This window comes from Rattus rattus, chromosome 1 (genome assembly GCF_011064425.1).
Source record: "Rattus rattus isolate New Zealand chromosome 1, Rrattus_CSIRO_v1, whole genome shotgun sequence".
Taxonomy (NCBI): domain Eukaryota; kingdom Metazoa; phylum Chordata; class Mammalia; order Rodentia; family Muridae; genus Rattus; species Rattus rattus.
Window position 1 is genome coordinate 255,205,466 of NC_046154.1, and position 19,708 is coordinate 255,225,173.

General features: G+C 49.8%; 1 protein-coding gene across 1 annotated transcript; it reads left to right on the plus strand.

Moving 5' to 3' along the window:
• Nucleotides 1–1,123: 1,123 nt before the first annotated feature.
• On the plus strand, nt 1,124–18,051 carry Gtse1 (G2 and S-phase expressed 1). The gene is made up of 12 exons (XM_032919149.1): nt 1,124–1,211; nt 1,422–1,511; nt 3,096–3,153; nt 3,262–3,859; nt 5,701–5,856; nt 7,257–7,383; nt 8,407–8,781; nt 13,093–13,165; nt 15,365–15,601; nt 16,432–16,675; nt 17,000–17,215; nt 17,608–18,051. The coding sequence occupies exons 2-12, from the start codon at nt 1,430–1,432 to the stop codon at nt 17,689–17,691; spliced, it is 2,250 nt and encodes a 749-aa protein (XP_032775040.1). The 5' UTR covers nt 1,124–1,211; nt 1,422–1,429; the 3' UTR covers nt 17,692–18,051.
• Nucleotides 18,052–19,708: the final 1,657 nt, after the last annotated feature.

The window sequence follows — 19,708 nt, forward strand, 5'->3', positions numbered from 1 at the left end:
GGGGCAGGCGACTGATTTAAAGAGAAGGGCGTGTGTACCTGAAGAGATGACCAGAGTTCAGTCCCTAGTACCCACATAGAGGCTGCAACTCTAGCTTCAGGGGATCTGACAGTCTCTTCTGGCCTCTGTAGGCACTTGCATACATGTACATATATACACATCGACAAAAAAATATATATATATATGCCAAGAGAAGTTGTAAATAGTAGTGAGTTATTAATTATTAATGTATGGGTATGCTTTACTGAACATCTACTGTAAACTGATATGATACAAAGAGAAGTGTTGGTGAGCTTTACTGCCCATCGGATGATTCCAGGGATGCAGGGATTTAACGCTTTAAGACGGCACAGGAGTGGAGCCAAGAGCCAAGAGCTGCAATAAAGGCTTGGACCACAGGTGTGCCTACCACGGTGGTCCTGCCCCTCCCCTTGAGTGTGAGTCAGAAGAGCTTGACCCTTAAAATCCCAGATACAGTGCAGGTTACATAGAACTGGTCACCATCCCCAGTCGGTGGGAATCTTGGGTCCAACAAAGCCAGCTTGCCTACTGGTGAGCCAGACTGGCAGGTGTGCCGAGAAGACAACCAAACTTGATGGCCTTCTTGAGCTATCCATGCCACTCCTGGGCTTCCTTGAACCATCAGACCTTGAATTCAGTTTTCTGTTCATTGCTACCCAAAGGCATCTGACATATTGGCAGCTAGAAGTGCTAAGACTGGCTCTGACACTCTTCTCCAGTTGGGGGGAAAAGGAAGGGTCTGCATATTAGAGTACAGGATCGGTGGCTCAGGCTGCGGAGAGAGTGCCGGACGCAAGAGAAATACCGGAGATACCAGGTCAAGCACCGGAGAGAGAGTAGGTGTCAGAACAAACTCCTTCCTAGCTGCCTTCTATGCCCCACCATCACCGCCTCAGTCCCTCTTACTAGCACAGCCACAGGCTTCCGCTTAAACCCTAGCTGTGCCTCGTTCGGAGGAGAGTCGTGAAACTTCCGGTGAGAGTTTCCGGCGCCCAGCCGAGCCAATCCGTGGCGTGGAGTCCCAGCGCGTTGATCTCACACATCAGTACTCCGACTACATTTCCCAGGCTGCACCGAGAGCATCTCCCTGTTTAAACAGGCCAATCGGTGGCCGGTGGAGACCGGCGCAGCATTTAAACCGGTAGCAGAGACTCAGCTGAATTTTACGCCCTCCTGGTCAGAGGCGAGGGGTAAGAAGTGGGCATAGGGCTCGTCCGGGAGAATGGGGGACGGGGCCCCGAGCCTCAGAGGCCGAGGAGGACGGGCTGCGGTGCCAGCTCTGCAGCTCAGAGCCGGAAATCCGTTACCCCGCCTCGGAGAGTACTGTTTCTGGGATACCCGGAGCAAGCTGGGGCTTGTCCCTGACATGCCTAATCCTCCTGTCCCTTCGCTTTCTGCAGCGAACTCTATGGAAAGAGGAGACGGCAGCGACGTGCCTTCGACCAGCCAGAGGGGAGAGGTGAAGATGGACCCTGGTAGTAAGAAGGAAGGTAAGTCCTTTCTGTTCTTGTGGGTGTTCTGGAGTGTATTCCTTTTCGCCCTAGACAGAATAGAGAAGGCAATAACAGATCTAAGAAACGAGCGAGATTGGATTGATAAGCAAATGAGTTTAACTGTAGTTACTTACAAGGACATTAGCAATTCATAGCAACACCACCCAAGAAGAGCCTACTACACTCCCCACCCACTTTTTAAAACTACTTATCATAATCCTAAGAGGGGTTCCCCCCACCACCACTTCCAGAAGGGCATTAGTGGGCTCAATCTTGTGAGGGTCTCCTGTGGTTAATCACAGTTGCTGTGATATCAAAATGGCTACAACTTTCTCATGCACTGAGGGCAGAGCCCCACAACACTCCACCCTCTTCCTCAGGCTTTCTTTTCTCCTCCTCTGCCTTCCTTTGTTTGCTATTTCTTTCTTGCTTGTATTTTGAGACCTCACTTTGTAACCCAGAACGTACTCTGTAGTCCTGGCTGGCTTTGAACTCACAGAGAAAGCCTCTTGAGTGCTGGCAAATTCTTGCTAGGTGGTGGGGCACACTCCTTTAATCCCAGAACTGCAGAGGCAGGCAGATCTCTTTGAGTTTTATTTCAAGGCTAGCCTGGTCTACAGAGTGAGTTCCAGGACTGTTCTCTTTGTAACCCTACACAGTGAAACCCTGTCTAAAAGAGGGGAGGAGGATTCTGTACGCTGACTTATTTTGTGTGTGTGTGTGTGTGTGTGTGTGTGTGTGTGTGTGTGTGTGTGTGTGTTGTGTGTGTGTTGTAACCATGGTGCACAAGCACCTGTGGGTCCCAGGGCTTGAACTCAAGTCATCAGACATGGTGGAAAGTTACTTTGCTTATTTTCTCCCTTTCAGGTCTAAGCACTGGGCCTTTGTATCCTATCAGATTATGTAGCCTCGTTGACGTCTTATGCCCACTATAATAACATTTAGAAGACAACTAGCCAGGATATAATGTGTATCTTCATTAGAATCCATGACCTCCCTCAGCCATAGGGTTTTTGTCCTAAGTTACACCGTAGGCTCCCTCCAGTGAAACAGACCTTAAGTACTACTGGGAAGTTGCTGGTCTGTTAGAGGGAGCCGAACAAGTCCACCGTTGGGTCAACCAAGGCTATGCTAGGAATAGAGTTGGGCAGAGTGCAAATTTTTTGTTTGTTTTGCTTTGCTTTTGTTTTGTTTCGGTTTCATGGCGATCTGGAAAGGGATCTGAGGAGCATCGCGCGCTGATGGATGGATAGATGTCTCATAATTTAATTCCAGGGGAGCTAAAGTTGTTGATCTTTAGAAAATATCCAATGCCTGAAGGTGACTCAGCCCTTCAGAAACCCTAGGTTCTGTCACAGAAGTAAGGTTGACGTGGATCGGCGCACTCAGAACAGCTCCTGGAACTTGAGAGTAGAAATAGAAAATAAGATGGATGAGTTACCTATGAAAACTGATTGAATTCAGGCAATAATCTGTTACCGAGAGTGAAATTTTATAGCAGCTGTGAAACCAGTGCTTTCCTGTTCTACGCTACCCTAAAATAATAGTGGACTTTTTTTTTTTCCTCCATCCCCACCCCAGACTTTCTTCTTTTGGAAGATGAAAAATTTGACTTCGATCTTTCCTTGTCTTCTTCAAGGTAAACATGAGTGTTCTTCCCCATCCCCTGACATAGACACATTCATTAAAGCCCCTCCCCTGGATGCCACTGTGACTCATCCCTGATGATCTTTTTCTTTAAACGCAGTGCAAATGAAGATGACGAAGTCTTTTTCGGGCCTGTCGGACATAAAGAAAGATGCATTGCTGCCAGTTTGGACTTAAACCGCCAGGTTCCTGAGCAGCCCCTTGCCCCAGGCTCTGGCAGCCCCTGCACCTGGAGCCCTCTCACTGGGGAGAAGTTTGTGGAGGTGTACAAAGAAGCCCACTTACTGGCCTTACAGATAGAATGTCACAGCCGAAGAGAGGTGGCCCAGGCCGCCAAGCCTAGAAGTGCTGTGAGCCAGGCCAAGGAAACATTTGTGCAGGACTCACAGTTAAAAATAAGTCTCTTTGAGAAAGAACAGAAGAGAGACAAAAGTCCCTTGTCACTTAAAAGAGAGACATTCTGCCTGCCGTCCTCGAGGGCGCAACCGCTCTTGGGGGAGCCCCAGCTCCTGGCTTCTCCAGGCCTGCCCAGCTCCCCTCTCCCAGCAGGCCCTGTTCAGACCCAGAGCAGCCAGGGTCCGCCCTGTTCCTCTCAGCCTCCAAGTCAGGCTGGGCCTCAGAGGAGAATAACGAGCAAGCTACAGCCACCCCGGGCTTTGCCTGTGAGAGGAAGAAATCTTTACCTGGCCACAGAGAAGGTAAACTGCACCTAGCACAGTTGCAGAGGGACTCACACGGCCTCCTTGCCTCTCCTCAGCCCACGCCCTGCCCCCTGCCAGGGAAGCCTCAAGGGAGGGGCAGTGCTCTAAGGACTGGAAAGCCCAGGAGTAGAACCAGGATCTGGACAATGAAGGCAGTAGTGATGGGGGGCTGCCCAGGGCGGCCCCCTTGGAGAAGCACTGCCCCCATGTTGGGCTCTGGATGTTCTCTATGGCTGGGACTTACTCTTCTTCCTGCCCAGGCATTAAATGAATGTCAGGGAAGTGACAATTGGCCAGTTGTACGAAACTCAAGGTCCTGAGGCTTAGTTGGGGGTAAACAGAGGGGCAGATGTCAGAGACAGCTTGCTTCCAGGTTTGTCCGCCGTGTTCTGGCCGAGGAGAGGGGGCTCTTGAGAAGAAACACAGGTGTGATAGGGTGTAGGGTAAAGCTGTCCAGCTTTATTGTACTGAGAGATGCTGTTAAGGGAATGGCTCTGTGGGGTTGTGGGAGGGTGAAACACTGCACACACACACACCCCCACCCGACTGTGAGCCCTCTCCTGACCACATCGGACACCAGGATGCCCTGGGTGGGATTGCTAGCAGCACAGGGAACAGAATTTGTGTGTGATCCATACATGACTGTGGGGCAGGGCTGGGGTCACAGCACACACAGGCTACCAGGCACGATTGCAGTGTCCTCAATCAGCTTAGCACAGGGTTTTCACGACAGCAGCATTCAGAATTGCCAACAAATTGAGCCAACCCAGATGCCCATTAACCGATGAACAGATAGATAACGTGGGGACATATCAAATAGTGGGGTAGTTTTTTAAATACAGGTATTACAGTATCACTGAGTATGTCTTTAAGGAGGTGAGGTGAGCTTCATCTCACAGGAAGTGCTACAAGGGAAGGAACCATTGCTGTTGTACTCTCTCACTGCAGCTACTGCTCGCGCCTTCTTGACACCCTTGCTGCCTAGGTGCACATAGAGCAGCCCTGGTGCCCTTGCCCCTAAATATGTCAGGGGTTTGCTCTGTGACTTGCAGGCCAGAGAGTATAGGGTTTTATGTTTATTTTGAGGGATAGGGGGGTTGTGCTTAGAAAAGGGTTTCTCTCTGTGGCCCTAACTGCCCTGGAACTCACTCTGTAAACCAGGCAGGCCTCACACTTGGAGATCCTCCTGCCTCTGCCTCTCAAGTGATGGAATTAAAGCTGTGCACCAGAACTGCCCAGCAGGAATGTGGCTGTCAGCGCTCAAACAAGAAGCCTAGCACTGAGGTGGAGCTGTGGAGAGGGTTACCGCACGATGAGTACACCTTCCCCACAGCATGCAGAGTGCATGGCTGGGCCAGCTCCTCACTGAGGCTCTTAATGTTTTTGTTTCGAGACAGTGTTTCACTATGTGACTGGCTGCTGAGGAACTCACTATGTAGACCAGGCTGGCCTTGAACAGAAATCTGCCTGCCTTAGCCTCCTCTTAGTGCTGGAATTAAAGGCACACTATGTGTGGCTCCCTCACTGGCATCTTGCGTGAGGGCCTGACAGAGGAGAAGCCCTGGAGATCCTTCCCCAGGCCGTCTGCCCTGTCTGACATTGCTTTAGTGAGGAGGCTAAGTCTTTTTTTTTTTTGGTTCTTTTTTTCAGAGCTGGGGACCGAACCCAGGGCCTTGCGCTTCCTAGGCAAGCGCTCTACCACTGAGCCAAATCCCCAACCCCGAGGCTAAGTCTTATTACATGCTGCTTCTCTCAGGCTAGTGGCAGCGTCTGGGAGAAGTGCCAGCTCTGGGCTTGTCAGACCAAGTAGTCTTCACCTCTCAAATCAACATTTTCAGCTCAAGAAAGAGGTGCCAGCCAGCGTTCAGCAGACGAAGCCCCTGAATGAAAAGGGATCCCAGAGTGATGTGCTCCTGGACAAACACAGCACAGCTCCGGATGCTGCCAGTCGAGAAGGCCGCCCAGGCAAGAGGTCACTCCCCATTCCTGGCAAGGTGAGAAGGCTGAGGCTACAGGGATGCCACTTGTTCTATGGGAACTCTCCAGTTTTTTTTATCTTGGTTAAAATTAAGTTGTCCATATTGTTTATTTGATACCTGCTTGCATGGACATATGTTTAAAAAGCCTTGTGTGGTGGGGTGCCCATATAATCCCAGCACTGGGGAGGCAGAAGACTGATGGATCCCTGGGGTTAGCTTGCTGGTTAGCCAGCTTAGCTCACTCGGTGAGTACCAGGCCAACCAGAGACCCTGTCTTTAAAAACAAAACTGTGGCTGGGCATGGTGGTGGTGGATCTCTGTAGCTGGTCTGCATGTTGGTGGTGTGGGTTCTAGGCCAACCAGGGCTACACAGTGAGACTCTGTATCCAAAGTAAATAAAAGTGGAGAGTCATCTGCGATTGCCCTCCAGTCTTCATGTGCATATTGTTTGGGCTGTTGATAAGAGCCTAGTGGCATTCGGTTCCCAGCTGCTGATTCTCACCAATCCCTGGCCTCTACGGGAGACGTGAGGTACTGGGTTTTGGGTTCTGAGCTCACAGACTGTCACCATTTTTGATACTCTGAGGTCTGTCTGGTCCACATAGTAAGTTCCAGGACAGCCAAGGCTATATAAAGAAAACATGTCTGGGGCTGGAGAGATGGCTCAGCCGTTAAGTGCACTGACTGCTCTTCCAGAGTCCTGAGTTCAAATCCCAGCAACCATATGGTGGCTCACAATCATCTGTAATGAGATCTGATGCCCTCTTCTGGTGTGTCTGAAGACAGCTACAGTGTACTTATAAATAAATAAATCTTAAAAAAAAAAAAAAAAAAAAAGAAAAACCAAATAAATAAATAAATAAACAAGCAAACAAACACCCTCTATGGGATTCTAACTTTAATGACTGTGCAAGCCATCACACTCATTCAGGCTGACAAGGAAAAGCTGTATATACAGGTTCAAAACAGAGGCAACATCTCCTTTAAACAGCTTCAATCTGAAGGCCCGACTGCGTCTGGAATGTAATGTCCAAACCTCTGCTGGAGGACTATATTACGTTTTTCTATAAAGATGATAATTGTTGCTGAAGATTTGTTTTTTAAGATTTTTAAACTTTATTTTATGTGCATGAGTGTTTTGTCTGGATGTCTATATACCATGTGTGCTCCTGGTACCCAAAGAGGTCAAAGAAGCAGGCGTCAGATCCCCCAAAATTGAGGTTGTAGATGGTTGTGAGCCATCACGTGTGTGCTAAGAATTGAATCCAGGTCCCCTGCAAGAGTAACAAGTACTCTTACCTACTGAGCCATCTCTCTAACCCCACTAAAGATTACCTTAAAATCCTGCTTTTGCAGAATTAAGTATGTGTATGTAGGTAACAAAATCCTGGCTAATTTTTCAACTTTTCTTCCAGTTGGGACTGAAGAAGACCCTGTTAAAGCCACCGGGCTATACTAGCAATCTCACAAAGAAGTCCTCTACCTCAGGGTCGACTTCAAGCCTCGTGTCTGGTGTTGGCAGGTCTCCCACAGCAGGCAAAGGTGAGCAGCTGCGTTAGCCTGGCGAGCCCTGAGCACCGTATGTTTTGGCTGCATAGGATGCCGTAGTTACAGCTCAGGGCTGAGGGCTAGGCAGGCATACAAACTCATGAAGTGAGTACAAAACGTGGTTGTTCACACTACCATGCATCCATGAGAACACAGGGCCCAAGACCAGTGAGCCTGGGTCATTTGGGACATGTACCCTGGGGTTCAACCTGCCTGAGCAAGGCTGCCATCTAGTGGTGGAGTGCTGTAGGGACTAGAGAATGCATCTGTCCCTGGGGTTTGCCTGTGGATTCTGGTTATGTCTGTTGGCGCATGGTGAGGACTTTTCACAAGATATAAGAAGTCTGAGTTCTAGAATCATCCTGATCTGGAGTCCTAACTGCTACTCAGTGTTTAACAGCCATCTATGGCCTTACCTTTAAGTCAAGTGATACTGTTGACCTAGAGGAAAGTTCCTATGAGTCTAGAAGTGCTCAGAGGCCCTTCTGTGGCCCATGAGTACATGATCAGGAGAATGCATGGCTGCCACTGTGCAGGAGCTGTGAGGTAGGTCTTTCTCTACTGACTCAGGACACTGGCACCATGTGTTGTTTATGGTAGAACCATACACTCAGATGAGATAGTGGGGCAGGACGTAGTAGGGCTAACACCATATAGACATGGCTACAACACTGTTCCCTTAAGTTTCCCCTTGAGTCTTCACTGGGACTCACACAGTAGGTCCATTGCTTGTTGACTACACTGTCCACTTTCTTCTGCTCATCAAGGAAGCGAAGAAAGAAGAGCTTAGCCTTGTGAGTGCACACACAGGCTGAGAGTTAGACGGTACTCAGCTCAGGTTCGGGCATCCTGCTGGTCCTCACGGTCATCGCCTAATGGGCATCCAGTGTGTCTGATGTTAGCTAGATATTCTAGAGGTGTCATTGTGTGTGTGTGTGTGTGTGTGTGTGTGTGTGTGTGTTTTAAACTGTTTGGAAACTGGCTTGAGTAACCAGCCTTGATTATCAACTTTTGCAGCAAAGCCCAGTGAACTTTCAAGTATTCCCGCTAGCAGCTCCCGGCGTCAGTCAGGCACCAGCAAGTTGGGCAGAGTAGGACTTGCCACGTCACACCAGGCTTTGCCAGCAGCCCCTGCCAGGGCATTTTGCAAACAAGCCAAAAAGGCCGATGCTGCCCAGACAGTGGCAGAGCAGCCCAAGGCCCTCACCCCAAGTCCTCTCGCTCAACAACCCCAGACTCCAAAACACAAAGGACCCAGAGTGGACCTGGACACCGAGACATCTCAGTTGAATAAAACTGTCAGCATAAAACGACAGGACTCCTATCTAGGCTGCAAGACAGAGGCCGCGTCTACCACAACAAACCCATTTAAAGTGCCCCAGTTTTCTGTTGGTAAGTACAGCTACATTGGTCGGTTTTAAGATTTTTGGGGAGGCTACTGGTGTGGCTGGTGCTGTTTGGCTTCTTTAACTCTGACACTCTGTCCAGGGTGTGGTCTGCCACCCACTTGTGTCCATTTCTCTGGATGAGCCCGCCCCTGGCCTGCGTCTTTCTCACTCTTGTCCTCAGTGTGGTTGTCCACAGGTGTGGTGGCTTTTGTCCCACCTCGGTGGTTAGAGCTTCGTTGTTCTGTTGCTGTTGCTGGTTCTGCTTCTGTGGTTCTGTTTTTAACCCCCTGGATTATGTTTCCCTTAAGGGGCTGAGCTTGGCAACCAGTGAATGTAGCCCAGTCTGCTCTGCTGCCACCGATGGGTCTAGAATGGGTGCTGTTTAGCCTGTTGCAGGTGTGGGGTTTTGCACAGGCACTGCTAAGTCTCCTGTTGTTCGCTCTGCCCACTCAGGCTGGGGGCTGTGCTGTTCCTCAGCCCTTGTTCTCCGTTAGTTGCTTGTCTCAACCTTGAGGCATCTTGCCTGCACAGTGCTGCCGCCGTGCAGCGCCATTTCAGGAGATGCTACAGAGTTTTCTAGAGTCATTTTCTCTGTGTTGCTTCTCTCCAGCTCTCTGGCTCTCAGATTCTATACCTCAGTCCCTCAGATGCTAGCCATTGTCCTCTCAGCCAGTAAGACTGTCCTGCTCTGGTTTATCAAAACCAGCATGTTCTGCATAATGAGTTCCTGGCCACCCAGGACCACACAGTGAGACAGTGTTAAAAACAAAACCAAGTATTTCTCGTTTTTTCCTATTTAAAGTGTGGCTCAGGCTGGAGAGATGGCTCAGTGGTTAAGAGCACTGACTGCTCTTCCAGAGGTCCTGAGTTTAAACCCCAGCAACCATGTGGTGACTCACAACCATCTGTAATAAGATCTGATGCCCTCTTCTGGTGTGTCTGTTATGATTAATAAATAAATCTTAAAAAAAAAAAAAAAGAAAAGAAAAGAAAGGGGTTGACTGGTTTGTTTTTTAAAAAAAAAAAAAAAAAAAACTTGAGTTCTGCTCAGTGGTTGAGTCCTTGTCTAATGCTTGAGTCCCTGGATTCAATCCAAAGCACCACACAAACATAAACAAGGGCTGGAGAGATGGCTCAGTGGTTAAGAGCACTGGCTGTTCTTCCACAGGTCCTGAGTTCAATTCCCAGCAACCACATGGTGGCTCACAACCATCTGTAGTGGGATCCCAGGTCCTCTTCTGGTGTGTCTGAAGACAGCTACAGTGTACTCACACATAAAATAAATTAATAAAAAATAAACAGAAAGCTCTTCACTGAAAATATTTGTTAGAAGAATTTTAATACCTGTGGGTGTGTGTACTGTGACACACCTGGAGTTCAGAGGATACCTTTTCGGAATTGGTTTTGTCTTTCCACAGTGTGGATAAATACAACACCTTTAACCCAGCACTCAGGAGCCAGAGGCATATTTAAGTTCAAGGCCAGCCTAGTCCAGAAGGCAAAGATGAGCCAAGACAGCACCAGTAGACCCTGTCTCCAAAGTAAATAAGTAAATGAATGAATGAATGAATGAGTTAAATAAATAAATAAATACATAGAACAGAGCCAGCAACAAAAGAAAAACATTGAAAAGGGTTGTCACTGGTCGGTGGGCAGAGACAGGGGCCTTCTCTGAATGTAATGCCAGTTTGTTTCTTTCAGTCTCCAGAGAGCATAAAAAGCCCCTGAACACGCAGCAGTAGTAAGGTTTGATGAGTGGTCAATGCTGAAGTCTTTCTCCTTGGCCTCCGGCCTCTGCCTTTGACTGCAGCAGGCTTCCTGGCTGCAGCCTCCTAGCTCTGCCTGTGGTGGTGCTCAGTGGGTGCCCCAGAACCTGTAAGCAGAGAGGAGACTCAGGCACACCATGGCAGCTGCTCTGCTGGCTCTGGTTGGCCAGGGCCCTCTACTCACTGAGGGAAGCAGAGAAAGGTGCATCTCTGGAGTTCAAGGCCAGCTTGATCTACACAGGGAGTTCCAGGATACCTAGAGCTGCACAGTGAGATACTAGTTCAAAAAACAACTATACAACAACAAAACAACAGTAGGAGGAGGATGGAGAAGAAGGAAAGGGAAACACATCAGACACAGTGGCTTCTGCCTATGATCCCAGTACAAGAGAGACTGGGGCAGGAGATCACAAGTTCTAGGCTAACCTGGGCTACAGAGTGAGACCCTGTCCCCAAATAAAACAAAACCCAAGATTTTGGTCTTATCTGAATATCTTTCTTACGCTGGCATGCTTTGAGACAAAGGATCCTATGGTAAGACATCTTACAAAGAATATTTGAGATTTATTTTTTTCATGTGTGATTGTTTTGCCTGAATGTATATGTATATACCTTATGTATGCCGTGCCTAGTATAGAAGACAGAACTGGGTTTTAGGTCCCCAGGAACTAGAATTACAGACTGCTGTGAGTTGCCGTGTGGATTAGGGGGTGTGGCCTTGTTGGAGGAGGTGTGTCTCTGGAGGGTGAGCTTTGAAGTTTCAAAAGCCCACGCCATTTCCAGGTAACTGCCTCATGCTTGTGGTTCAGACGTAAGCTCTCAGCTACTGTCCAGTATCATGCTCGCCTTCTTGCTGCAATGCTTCCTGCCATGATGGTCATGGACTCTCTGAAACTGTGGGCCCCATTAAATGCTTTCCTCTGTAAGGTGCCTGGGTCCTGGTGCCTCACAGCAGTAGAATACTGAAGACAGTTGGAGACGAGATTAGACAGTATTCTAGTTTGCTTTCTGTCACTCCGATAAACACCCAGGACCAAGGCACCTTGAGTTTATTTGGCTTACACTTCCACATCATAGCTCATCACTGAGGGAAGTCAGGGCAGAGATTCAAGCAAAGACCACAGAGGAATGCGGCCTACCTGCCCAAGGCTGGTACCATTACAGTGGGCTGGGCCCTTGCATCAGTTAGCAACTGAGAAAGTGTCAGTCTGATGGAGGCTATTCCTCAGGCGAGGTTCCCTCACCCACATGTGTCAAGTTGACACCTAAGATTAGTAGTCACAGATGGGAGTGGTTCTTTTGGCCAGAAATGTCATCCGAAGCAACAACGAAGAGGCAGCCACTAGATAACCCAGAGAGAACATTCCAGGCCAAGGAAGTGATTGGTGAAAGTCCTATGGCGGAAATGTGCTTGAGTTCCTAGAGAAGAGGGAAGACAGAATGCAGTTGAAATAGATCCTACTGCAAGCTGCACAACACTCGTTTTATTTAAAAAAGAAAGAAGAATGTTGATTTCCTTCCCATGCCAAAGTCTAAATAGGGGACCTGGGGACACCGTGACCCTGCTGTGTGCATCTGCTGAGGCCTACAGGACTACATAGGATGGAGTCTGTCTTAGGGTTATTATTACTGACGTGAAGCACCATGACCAAAAGCAAGTTGGGGAAGAAAGGGTTTATTTCATTCACAGTTCCATATAACAGCTCATCAAAGGCAGTGGGGGCAGGAACCTGGAGGCAGGAGCTGATGCTGAAGTCATGGAGGGTGCTGCGTTCTTTACTCCTCATGCCTTACTCAGCCCAGGGATGGCACCACCCATGATAGGCTGGGCCCTCCCCATCGATCACTAATTAAGAAAACATGTGATCAGCGGTATTGTTTTGGGGCTTCACCTGGCCTCGAATGGCCTTGCATGGCTAGGGCCACTTTGCCCATGGCTTCTAAGAGAGCAAGTTAATATATGGAGGTCCTGGCTCCTGAAGCTTTGGGGCCCCAGATTGACTCTCAGGATCATGGGAGGCAAATTTGTGTTTCACCCAGAATCATGTGGCAGAGGGACAGTGGTGACAGACCATCTGGGTTATGCTGGGCCCTGCTTAGTGCCTGGTAAGCCCACACTGAATGCTGGGTGTCAGGTAGCAGCTGAGGCATCCACCTGGAGATACTCGTCACCTAGAGAATGTGTATGTGACGTGCCTTGGAGCTAGGGATGCCGTAGCTCAGGGACATGGAGGTACAGTAGGCTTTGCTGGCTTGCTGGGACTCGATCCACGTGATTTCATAGATGTGGGGGTTCAGGGAGCAGCCTGCCATGAAGCTTAGGCCAGGCCAGTAGGAGCTGGCCTAACAGTACAGAGTGTCAACATCAGACCCGGTCCCTGCCTCAGCTGGGTCTCACCAGGGTTTCCTGTGTGTGTCACTGGCCTTCTGTCTTTACTTGACTCAGACAGTTGGGAAAGTGGGAATGTTTAGAAGAGAGTGCCTAGATGGTACTGCACATGCCAGGCTTGCCATGTTGCTCTCTTCTGATTGGCTCTCTCTCTTCTTAGGTGAGTCACCTGATAGAGTGACCCCAAAGATCTCAAGGACACATCGGCTGCAGTCCTGGACACCAGCTGGCAGGTAGCTAACAGGAGTTTGCCTCCTTTCTTACCTTTTGAGAGCTACTGATGTGACTGTAGGCTCCGTGGAGTGCTACCTGGGCTGCAGGTCAAGCGTCTGAGGTAGAGACTGTCTGTCACACTGACTGTGCCAACTGCTGTGACTCTGGGCTGGGGGACCAGGCCAAATCACAGAAACCCCTTCAGTACTGCTTTAGGTTCTGATCCTAAGCCCCCAAAACTTCTGACTCAGTGGGTTGGGGTGGGGGGTTGGGGACAAGGGGGCAGAGCCTAGCATCCACATATTTCAGAAGTTTCCTAGTCACTGGTTTGTGCACAGTTAGGGACTGTGGGATGGAGCAGCTACTCAGACTTGGGTTTCAGTCCTGCTCTGTGACCCAGTACGAGTGTAAATGCCCTGAATGGGTTTCCTCATCTGTCCCTTGCCCTCTGGCCCAGTGTGGCAGTGACAACAGTGAGAACAAGTCCACACATGTGCAGATGCCTGGGGACCTGCAGGAACTCCTGGCAGGACAGTCTTGTCATCCCCGCTACCCCTCGAGTTACTTCCTTTACACCGCTGGTTCTGACACGGTCCAACTGAGGCCATCAGCAGGTCTTGGGTTGCATCCTCAGAGTGACCATGGGAAAGTCCACTTAAGGGGCTGGGAGTTGTGAGACTAGACAGTTTCCCTTAAAGCTGTAGCCATGCTGAGGTGCCTTCCTCCTATGCAGTGCAACAAAAGCAACTCCACTGCAAGGTAGCAGCTTCCCTCAGTGATGAGCTGTGATGTGAAGTGTAAGCCAAATAAACTCCCCAAGGTGCCTTGGCCCTGGGTGTTCATCACAGCGATAGGAAGCAAACTGGATGCCATTTAACACCCGTGTCTCAGCTACCTGGAAAGTGAAAAAATAACTCCTGCCTTCTGGGTCCCATCAAGGGTCACATTGTGGGCATGCTTGTCTTCACTGGAGCTGTGGCAGAGGCAGCAGTGTCCACAATAGAAGGTGGTCAGGGCAGTGGGCCCGGCCCTTGGCAGCAGGCAGATCCTGATGCGAGAGCGCCCAGTGCCTGGGTGTGCTCTGAACAAGCAATTGGTAGATGGCTTCTAGGCCTGCCAGGGCTCTGCGTTAGTAGTGTGACTAGAGTTGTTTTACTACAGTGTCTTAGTACTCTGGGACTACGGTGACAAGCATACCAACGCCTGGTTTTGTTTCATTTTGAGTCAGGTCTTTCTGTGTAGACTGGCTAACCTCACATTCCGCCTTCCTGCCCCTTTCCTTGCTGTTATATTGACTTGTGCCACCATGCTGGGCATCTGGGGATTTCAGTCTGTGTGGCAGTTCCAGAGGCTGGGCATCCAGGATCAGGGCGGCTATAGGTGGGAGTGTCTGATGTGGGCGGCTCCATTGCTTGGCTCATCACGTCTTCACATGGAAGATCAAACATGGGGGGTTGGGGTTTGCTTGCTTGCTTCCTTCCTTCCTCCCTTCCTCCCTTCCTTCTTTCCTTCCTTCCTTCCTTTCTTTCTTTCTTTCTTTTTCCAGAGCTGAGGACCGAACCCAGGGCCTTGCGCTTGCTAGGCAAGCGCTCTACCACTGAGCTAAATCCCCAACCCCTGGGGCCTTCTTTCTTTATCATGACACTAATCCTATTGATTGGGGCTCTGACTTCTGACCTGATCACCTCCCAGTCTTCTATGACATCATCTTGGGGATTCGGCTTTCAAAATATGAATTTGGGAGATGCAACCATTTAGTTCATAGCTGGTAACAACCTGACTCAGCCTCTGCCTTACGAACAATAACAGGATGACATTTGGGAGAGATGAGGTCCCTGACTCATAGATAGCTCCTTGACTCAGTTCTCACCTTTGACTCAGGGATCTTAAGCCTGGGTATGAGTAGGCCAGTGGGGGAAGCCACCATCAGTTCCCTTCTTAGACACAGTCTGATGGGAGCCTAGATGTCTTTATAGAGAAAAATCTTCTGTCACAAGTACCTCTTTAAGTCCCTTCTGACCCTCCAATGGAGGGTACCATGAACACAGTCATGTTCAAGGATGTTCTAGATACCTATGGGACAGGATGGAGGTGTCACTTGCTGAGGAACTTGAAACTCATCCAAGGTCACATGGGGCTGCAAGGGCCTTGAGTTCTTCCCGTGCTGGAGCCCTTCCAACTTCAGTGGTCTGTGTTCAAGACCTCCATGTCTTCACCAGGGTGGTCAGCAGCACTCCTGTGAGACGCTTATCGGGGCTCACTCCACAAGGCCTGCCCAGCAGTATGAGGACCCCTCTGAGCACAAGACGGATGTCAGTGTTGCCCACACCCGCCAGTAGGCGTCTCTCTGGACTTCCATTAGCAGCACCTCAGTCCATGCCTAGGGCTCTGGTGTCCCCACTGTGTGTGCCTGCTCGGCGACTTTCTTCTGAGCCCAGGAGAAGATCTACAGTCAGGTAAAGAGGAGCTTGTCTAGAGAGTTCCCCAGACCTCAGGGGTCTCCCTGTGCTGGGAAGGTGCAGGCAGCAGATGGCAGAAATAGGAGAGAAGGTACAAGGCTCAGTGTGCAAATAGGCAGAGGGGTTGTGTGTATGTTTGGGGTTGGAGGGTGGCGCTGTCTTTGTGGTGTGTGGTGTGTGTGTGTGTGTGTGTGTGTGTGTGTGTGTGTGTGTGTGTGTGTGTGAGAGAGAGAGAGAGAGAGAGAGACTAAGTATAATACAGAAAGAACTGGGGTTCTGAAACCCATAAACTGTGGTAAAGAAGGTATTCTGTTCCCGCTCACAGTTCATGCAGCTTTGAGTCATCAGATACTCGGGGGACGTGCTAGGTGTCAAGAGAGGCCACTGCTAGAGGGAAGCACGGCACACTACAGGTGCCTGTTAGTGTGAGGCATGCTGTGGTGTGGAAGGCCATGCGTAACTAGGGTTCCAACCTGGCCTCCTGAGGGAGCAGTGGGGAGGGACGCTCAAGCAGGCAGGCACTTGGCTCAGCTTGGCCTGCGGGGGAATAGCCACAGCGTGTGTGCAGAGGTAGAGTCAATGCTGAGTGATTTAGTAACTAAAGAAAAGAGCAGACATGGATATAAGGTGAGGCTAGACTGACAGAATCGGAGAGGTGAAAGGGGCCTTGGAAATCTGTTCCCTTGCAGAGACCAGGGTCTGACAGGTGAGGTCACCCTCCTAGCTCAGCCCCTTGTGGCCAGCTGCTGCGTCAGCGGCTGCTTTCACACCATAGCTGATGACCAGTGTAGAAGGAGCAATACCAGTTCTCCCCCTTTTCCCCCCAGATCGGAGCTGACGCAGGAGAGCAGCAGCAATGGCAGTGCTGGGCAGGGCCAGGGCCTGTCCTCAGATGAGAGCTCTTCCCCTCCATCCTCGGTGCCTCAAGCACTGAACTTTTCTCCAGAGAAGAGTGACTTTCCTCCTTCCCAAGGCTCCTCCACAGGAGCAGGTCAGGGTGAAGCAGAGCCTCATGAAGACACGCACCCCAGTGAGGTACCTGGAGGTGAATGCAGTTCCACGCCATCTGAGGTACATGGAGAGTCATGAACAGGGACTCACAGTTCCCTCCCTGCCTCACCTTGTGGTTGGGGCCCATGTTTCCAGCAGAAATGTTTGGCAAAGGAGTTGGTCAGGGGTTAGAGTTCAGGAGTGGGAGCAGGCTGAAGCTCTGTACTAGCTGTGGGTAGGGGTACACTGCCCTGAGGGGATCTTACTCCCACTAAGGGACCATTCCAGCCTTTCCTTTGGGCTCCAGGCTGTGAGCCTCGGGTCCTGGGCAAAACCTGGCTTCCCAGGGTGGTTGCTTGGCACTGATGTGTTGCTTGGACTTTGCCTCTCTCGCGCTCTGCTTAGGGTCTTCTGCTAGACATCAAGCTGGACCAGCTCACCATCGCTCCTGAAGCCGGAGACAGAGACTTGGCCGACTGCCCTCTCATCGACTTCAGCAACACCCCTGAGTCGAACATGGCTTTGGGACCTAGCAGCTGGCCCCTGATTGACCTCATAATGAACACTCCAAACATGGGTAGAAGTGATGTGGGGAAGCCTCCAAAGGCTGAGCTCGGCCAGGTGAGAAGCAGCAGGGGATTCGTGCTGACTTCACCCCAGGGTGCTGTCAGGTCTGTGCAATGCATGGTGGCCTTGGGGCTCACAGGGTTTGTGTCTCAGACTCATGCTTGGCTTCTCCGTGGTCACCCACTGCTGGCAGGCATCTTGCCTAGAGGAGCACCGAGGACAGCAGTCAAATCCCCAGTACCACTCCTGCCTGCACGCCATGCAGGAAGTCACAGTGTTGATGGGTTTGAGGTTTCCTGAGAGTCTTAGACATGATGTCTGAGTCTCCTTGCCTCACTGCTGCTGTTTTCTGTCCCTGGGCCCCAGGTGGGATTGGCTCAGTCACTGCAGCTTCTTGTGTGACAGCACAGACAGCTGTGTTGACTGATTTCTGCATTCTCTTCCAGCTGATCGACCTGGGCTCCCCACTGATCCAGCTGAGCCCTGAGGCTGACAAAGAAAATGTGGACTCACCGCTCCTCAAGTTCTGAGCAGAGCACAGCCCTCCGCTGTTTATTCTGTTTCCTTCTGTTGGGGCCTTAGAGCCATAGAAACAAATTTTAGAAGGAATTGCATTTGATAGGGGAAGCCCATTATACTGCTTCTGTCTGGAGTGGTGCCCAGGTGGGGGCCCCACTATGGACCTAAGCCTTACTTCCATCTCTGTGGCTGCCCTGATCCCTGCCTTTCACTGGGCTGAAACACAGCTTCCTAAAAAAAATTGTTTTGATTCTTTTGTATGTAAAATAGAAAATGACTGTAAACTTAAATTTGTTTGAAAATTAAATATTCTAGGTTTAAATTAAATTATAAAATAAAGTGTATTAAAGCATGCTTGGTTTTACACTTGATGTTTGGATGTGTAGAACTGTTTTTATCTCTCCGGACGCTATGGAAGACTTTCATTATCCAACTTTAGTTTTATATAATGTAGGGGAATAAAATTGGTATAAATATCAGTCTCTAGCCCACCCCAGGTATACTCGCCTGTCATCTGGGCCTGCATAACCTGCATTGTTAATATAGCTAATTCTGATATGATAGGACCAAAGGCTCCTCTGGGCAACTAGATTGGAGAGAGTAAAGGGGATTGGGATATGAGGGAGGCTTCAATCTGAGAGCACAACCAAGTGATGTGGGACACAGGGAAGGTCACTGGGAAGTCAGTACCATGCTTAAAGCCTCATCTGTTCAAGGAAGACTAGCTGCCTGGAAGCCACTGACCTATGGATGACAGCAGAAAGCACTGTGTGAACCCCACTCGTGTTCCTGCTTCAATCCCGGGACACCTACTGTCACAGTTGAGACAGAAGTCTGGATGGGTTTCTCGTTCTGTGGTTAATGTGAACCCAAAGCTGTCAGCTGGAGTGCAGTCCTGGCAGCAGCAATGGCAAAGTGAGGGGGTGGGGCAGAGGTCTCACAACAGGTCTGCCAAGCTGCCAAGGACCCTGGAGGGATGACAGCAGATTCTTCTCCAGTGGGCAGTAAATTCTGGAATCCTGAGCATTAGCACTGTAAAAGGTCCTCACCTTCCCTGACCCACTCTTTCCACATACACATGTGTGTGTGTATGTATGTATCTGTGTGTCTGTGTCTGTGTAATTGAACCCATTAAGCAAGTTGGGTTTGCAGTTAGGGCTGGGCTGCACTTCCCTTAGGGTACAGTGGGGTATAGAGTTGCTGCATCCCTCCTTGGTGAGTTTGGTGGGGAGAGGACATTAACCTATGAATAACCAGACTACCTTGGTGTTGTTCACTCAGTGGTTGTACCTAGCCCTGGCTCAGCCCCACGCAGCTAAGCTGTGCTGTCTACCAGGGCATCTGATGTTTGGCAGCATGTGCTGCAATTCCCCTGCTTTCCCCTCTTCCAACAGCAGCTTTCCTCTAGATTCTTCCTCTTCATGGCTCCCAAGCTGGCTGTTCAGAAGGGCCAGCATTATGACACGGGAGACTTGAGCTGAGGAGCTGGCATGAAGTATACAGGCTGATGACTGAAGTGGCACCCTCCCAGATGGCAAAGGCTTGTTTCCCTGTGATTTTTTTTTTCTTACCATTTTGTGGGGGCAGTGTTTCTGAAACACGCACTTTTCCATGCTGCCTTTGCCAAAGCTGTCCATGCAGCTCCCATGCTGCGGACGTTGGGAGTTATAGAGAAGCTGAACGCCTTGTGCATGAAAAAGAAATACCGTAGTTTGCTTTCTAGTATAATAGAATACTGACCAAAAGCAGCGCAAGGAGAAAAGGGTTTATTCATGTGGTTGGCACATCCTAATCACAAACCAACCTGAAGGAAAGTTCGAGAAGGAATTCGACTGGCACTGAAGCCGAGGCCACAGAGGAATGCTGCTTACTGGCTTGCTCCCCATGGCTTGGTTAGTTTGTTTTCTTTTTCTTTTTTTTTTTTTAAGATTTATTTATTTATTCTATATAAGTACACTGTAGCTGTCTTCAGACACACCAGAAGAAGGCATCAGATCTCATTACAAATGGTTGTGAGCCGCCATGTGG

Excerpts from the sequence above, each read along its gene's own strand:
- Gtse1 (XM_032919149.1), top strand. The coding sequence starts at position 1,430 with ATGGAAAGAGGAGACGGCAGCGACGTGCCTTCGACCAGCCAGAGGGGA. Across the intron at positions 3,154-3,261 it reads CTTTCCTTGTCTTCTTCAAG|TGCAAATGAAGATGACGAAG; the intron begins GTAAACATGAGT and ends CTTTAAACGCAG. Across the intron at positions 13,166-15,364 it reads TCCTGGACACCAGCTGGCAG|GGTGGTCAGCAGCACTCCTG; the intron begins GTAGCTAACAGG and ends TGTCTTCACCAG.